The sequence below is a fragment of the Sinocyclocheilus anshuiensis genome, unplaced genomic scaffold (assembly GCF_001515605.1).
Source record: "Sinocyclocheilus anshuiensis isolate Anshui unplaced genomic scaffold, SAMN03320099.WGS_v1.1 scaffold1170, whole genome shotgun sequence".
NCBI classification, from domain to species: domain Eukaryota; kingdom Metazoa; phylum Chordata; class Actinopteri; order Cypriniformes; family Cyprinidae; genus Sinocyclocheilus; species Sinocyclocheilus anshuiensis.
Window position 1 is genome coordinate 2,489,424 of NW_015538055.1, and position 5,959 is coordinate 2,495,382.

The 5,959-nt window shown below is 35.5% G+C and overlaps 1 protein-coding gene across 5 annotated transcripts in view; it reads right to left on the reverse strand.

Moving 5' to 3' along the window:
• Positions 1–5,959, reverse strand: part of stard13b (StAR related lipid transfer domain containing 13b) — a 96,968-nt gene that overhangs the window by 28,526 nt on the left and 62,483 nt on the right. The window contains exon 1 of one of the 5 annotated variants that reach the window (XM_016479176.1): positions 4,406–4,679. The exons of the other annotated variants lie outside the window; for them this stretch is intronic. Within the exon in view, the coding sequence (XP_016334662.1) occupies positions 4,406–4,676 (271 nt within the window). The 5' untranslated portion in view covers positions 4,677–4,679. Of the gene's footprint in view, positions 1–4,405; positions 4,680–5,959 lie in introns of those variants that run through there. 5 annotated transcript variants of the gene reach the window in all.

Here is a 5,959-nt window from a genome sequence, read left to right on the forward strand (position 1 = left end):
TGTCGAATCGCGATCTCGATTCCATTTCGATTTATCGTGCAGCCCTACTGTAGCCATATTAAAAAGTGTCACCCGCTCTAGAGCCTTACAACCCCTGGCACAAATATCTAATAGCTGAGCACTGTGTTGACAAACCATTACTCTCAGAGAGGATGGGAGGTGACAGGCATACAACAGTGAGCTAATGATCTTTACAAGGAGGCCGGTGTTATTGAGTTGTTAAGAGCTGTGTGGGAGAGCTCGGGTACGATACTGCCCTTTGTCCTGAGTCCTGACCCCTGCACTCGATATTCTAAATAAAAAAATGACAACTAATTAGGCTTGGTTACAGTACACTTCTGTTGAGTTTGAGATATCTTGAATGACACAGTGTTGCTTGGTACCTTTCTCACATCCATTTGATGGCTTCAGATCATATATTTATATGTTATATGAGCACCAGGTGGTCAATTTTAATAATGCCAACTTGATCAAAATGACTCCGTTACGTTCTTAGTCTCTCTCAATGTAATCAGATGGATTTTTATGACCGTTAGCAGTCCTTGGCATTCTCATTAGCTTTTGGCAATGCAAAAAAAATCCCAAATTTTATTGTCTGGCATCCTATCAATCGAATTATATACATATAAACCTATTTTGGAAATATCTGCTACCTCAACCTGGGAAAAGCTATTGAAAACTATCGTTAAACATTTTTCAAGAAATATGAATAGCTCATTGATTTTATGCTTCGGCAAATGTGTGTACTAGTGTTTGTCTCCGTGTATGAATAGATGTTTATGTGCTAGGATGGGAATTTTTGAATATCGTGTGTAGCCATAGCAGATGTGCAGAGTGTCTGGCGTCCAGATGGGCATCTATTAAGAGGAAAGAACCCAAAGCACACCACAGGAATCAAAGCAGCTCCATTACTATAAACATCACTAAAGTATCTACAGATTCATTTCAGAGCTACCTCAAACACCGAAAGAAAAACAACTCTTTATGGAGACAATGACTGACTCTAATAGAGTCTCAAACATAAGAAACTGTGTAAAAGGTTGCTAATGGTGTCATCCATGTTAGATTGCTATATCTGAGTGAAAGAAACTAGAGCTCAACTTTCTTTCTATGGTTGCCACAACAAAACTATATTATATAAAGTTTGGGATCAGTACGATTTGTAATATTTTTAAGTTTCTTCTGCTCATCAAGGCTGCATTTATTTGATCAAAAATACAGAAAAAAACTGTAATATTGTGAAATATTATTACAATAAAAAAAAAATTTTTTTTAATACACTTTCAACTGTACTATTTTAATATACTTTCAAATATAATTTATTTCTCTTGATTCTCTTGCCACATGATCCTTCAAAAATCGTTCTAATATGCTGCTTTATTATCAATGTTGGACACAGTTGGGCTTCTTAATATTTTTTGGAACCTGTGATACTTTTTTCAGGATTCTTTGATGAATAAAAAGTTAAAAAGAACATAATTTATTCGAATATAAGTCTTCAATATAAGTCTTTACTTTTACTATTTAACACATTATTTCTGAATAAAAGTATTAAAAAAAAAAAAAGAAAGAAAGAAAAAAATTTACTGACCCCAAACAGTAGACTAGAGTATATTGTTACAAAAGATTTCTATTTTTAATAAATCCTGTTCTTTTAAACATTCTATTTATCAAAAAACCCTGAAATGTATCCACAAAAATACTGAGCAGCACATATGCTTTTAACAATGATAAGATAAGAAATATTTAAACATCAAATCAGCATATTAGAATGTTTTCTGAAGGATCATGTGACATTGAAGACTGGAGTAATGATGCTGAAAATTCAGCTTTGACATCTCAGGAATAAATTACATTTTGAAATACACTGAAATAGAAAACAGTTATAATAAATTGTAATATTTCACAATATTATTTTTACTGTATTTTAAACCAAATAAATGGAGGAAATGACTTTCAGAAGCATTAAAAAAAATCTAACTGGCCCAAAACTTTAGACTTTTGAACGATAGTGTGTATATATTTCCACATAAATAAATAAACACTTACACTCTGGGTAATTGTCTCAGTTGGGCCAGCCCCTCTGTCTATGTCAACAAGACTGAGTCGGTGGAATTCAAGAACGTGTGACGAGCCTTTTGCCTCCAACCCCCCTTAGGGTTTATGTTGAACTCACACTAGGCCAACATACAGGAAAACATCCTTTAAAAAATGCCCTTACTATCTAGGAAAAGCCTTTACTATGTAAACAAACAACACGTCAGTGTTATTGGTTGTACGTGACTGACATAAACAAGAACATGCTATACTGTATAGGTTTATTGTCTATAAAACTAGTAAATGGACTTCTTGTTTGGAATGGATTTGTCTTAAAACTTATCCACAAGCATGCAGGCCTCACAAAAGCAGACACAGCAGGCCCATCATGTTTGAAGCCACCATATTGTCACAAATAGGGAAGGTATTAAATAACAGCAGGTGTCTGTCTTGTGTTCCACCTGAACTAGATACTGATGACAAACCAGACACCACAAAGTCAAGAAGACAAGACTCAACATGCCCTGCTGTACACCTTATCACAGCGCATCAAAGATGTGAACGTGAGACATATACCTGCATTTCTGAGAACATCTCCCTTCAAAGAACAATCAGATCATTCTGCATTAGGTAACATGAGAACTCTTGAGGAAACATTTTAGGAAACCACTTTGAGGTCAGTTAAAGTATGTCCACACGAGTGACATAAAATGGGAAAGACAAATGTCTCCATTGTTTCTTCAGGAAAGAAATGACATTAAAAGGAGACTTTTGTTGACATATTCTGTGACTTAAAACATGTCTCCTCTATAGTTTCAAAAGAGATCTAAATTTTATTTGAAATTGTGCTCAGATTAGCCAAAAAGTCATCTGCCACGAAAAGCATTATGAACTCAATTAATTCTTATTAAATTCTTTCAAAACCAAATTATCTCAGCTATGGAATCACAAATGAGATCTCTTTAACATCTCAACTGTTCCTCCTAGAAAGCAATGTGATTAAATGGAGAGTGAATTGAATTTTCCTAAAATATTCTGCTCCACAAACTTGTTTCTTACAAAAAAGACCACGCAATTTCACATTTCCTCTAGAGTTTCAAAAGAAATCTCAGAAACTTACAAACTGTGCTCAGATTAGCCAAAATACCAAAGTCTGAGATCAAAAGTCTGAGATTTTCAGTATGAACTCAACATTTCTTACTAAAAACTTCAAAGACCAAATAAATGAGCCCATGGAATCAATATCTCTAAATTTAGAAAAGAGACCTCTTTAACATCTAGGTAGCAACAAGATTAAAAGGAGGAAACAGAATTTTGCTGAGATATTCTGCATTTCATATTTGTTTCTTTTGTAATCTCACATCTCTTCTAGAGTTCCAAAAGGGATCTCAAAAAGAATTTCAAACTGTGTTCAGATTAGGCAATATATCAAAGACTACAATCAAATGTCTGAGATTTCAATATGAACTCAAAATATTTCTCATCCAATTATTCCAAAACCAAATTATCTGAGCTATTAACTCTTACTGTTTGTTAATAATTTTCCCATTCATTTTCCCCATGTGTCTATTTTTATCTCTCCTAAGGAATTTTATGAGAGACACCTCAGCTGATGATACTTAAATAAAACATAACTCAAAACATAAAGCCTCATACAGTTTTTCTCTTAGATGAAATGTACAATTACAGGTAAAAATAAAGAAAAAAAGGTGTTATGTTTATGAATATGTTTAGTGAGGGCAGCCCTTCAATAGACTGAATGGTCTGTGAGGGTCTTAATCCCTGTGCAGACCCCCTCAGGTAAACTCTCACTGATGAACACAAAGCAAAGGGGAGGAGTTAAAATGTCAAATGCCATTTACCTGAACGATCGACCATTGTCTTCCACTGAAAACAACACCCGGAGGTGTGATGGTGACAAATAGAGATTCCTAACTATCTACATGTTCTTTTCTGCCTCAATATAATACAACATAAATAATGTGCTATGAAGAACTATTTAAACCACATAGAGTTACGAGTCAAATGAAAGTTCAAGGTCAAGCTAGTCATTGTTACGTGCAAATAGGTTCATTAGTTTCTGAATCAGTCACAGAAATTCCTTGCGTGTAAAATATGAGACCTGACACTATCTGATCCATAGTATGAGATTGTTTCCAACTGCTTAACTGAAACAAATTGGGACATAAACCAAAGAAAGGGCTAGCAAATTAAGGTGTATAATATAAAAAGACTGGGATTGTCTTTATGCTTCCAAAACTGATTAAAGTTATCAGACACTACCCAAATACACACTATTGAAACACACACACAAACACAGCAACTCTAACTCCTACAACTAATGCCATGTTGTTCCACAGTGTCATACCTGCCGCTATCCTGTTAAGCAGCTGCTGGCGGGCAATGATCCTGCCCAGCCTGTACCCGGAGCGCCGTCTGAGGTGGTCCATCCTCAGGTAGATATCCTGCGTCTCTGGGGTCATATTTCCCAGGCATTCACTGCTCTCGGTGCGCGGCAGCTCCCTGTACATGATCACACAACGTGAAACGTCCGGCACCCCCCTCCCTAAAAACAAATACCTGAAACAATCACGTAATCTGTCCACCAACAGCCCAACATGTGTGAGATGTGAGTCCATAGAGTTCCAGTTCCAGAGGAGTACCAGCTGTCAGCCCTGCCCCCTTTTTGAGTCACATGACTAGAGGTGAGCCAATGAGAAACCAGGATAAAGAGGGCAGGCCTCGTGGCTGAGCTGAATTCAAGGTTGCGAGCGCTGCTCGGTTCAGGAGGGAAATATAAATACCAGAGGAATGCCTGTGAACTGAGCGAGTGGAGAAAGCTGGAGAGCAGGGGGCCGTGGGAGGGGAAAAAGAAAAACAGCGTGGCTAAGAGAAACACCCAGACCAAAAAGAACAAGCCTGCTGCTGTGAAGCCCCACTCAGGTGCCAAGTTTGCTAAGGAGGAGTTTGTTAGTTGGGAAAAGAGAAATGAAGAGTGGCAGGAAAAGAGAAAAGTTTGGTCTTATAGACTATTAACTTAATTCAAATGCTTTTAGACAAAAAATATGTGGTCACACAATCCATTAAGACAATACAAACAGAAAACAGACCTAGAAGTTACTGTGTATGTAAGAAAAAAAGAATAACAAAAGGTGTCTTGTTGGTAAACTCAATCCGCAACCCCCTATTTGCTCTGAGCACAGTGCGGCTTCACCTTGTGAAACAGCCATTCATGCTAAAATGGCCATTTCACACGTTAAAATAGGTTGTACAGGAAACGTCTGAACTGTAGGTGAAACACAAGAATCTTTATTTATGCTGAAATAATGTGCATTTATCACTTGACCTTAATTTCCTGACAGGTGTCAATAAACTAAACTAAACTAAACTAAACTATGTGTCATTATGTCCCTGCTTTAATTATCTCTTAGCTCCACTTACATTACTAAAAATATAAAAAAAATAAAAGAAAAAAGATAATAATAATAATACTTTAATATATTATACTATTATATGACAATTACTTATTATTTTAATTGTAATACTAGTAGAAAAATGTAATTATTCATTTCAGTAATATCACAAAATAAAAAAAGAAAAATCAGTTGTAAAAGTCAATCATGGGCTACTGGTCGAATGCTGTCTGCAACTGATACTTCATAAATGCTGATACTTCAATGAAACACAAACGAGTTCTACATGAGCAAAAGAAACTTTGCACAATACCAATTTCCTATGTAGTTGCTTTACAAGTACCAATGAAGTAGATAACATTATAAATCGCACACTTGCCATCTGTTAAGTATGTCACGTGAACATGAATGTACTTGGATAACTAAAATATGTTTGGTAAATGTAATTTACCAATTAATGTAATTAAAGTAAATGTAAAAACATATATATATATATATATATATATATA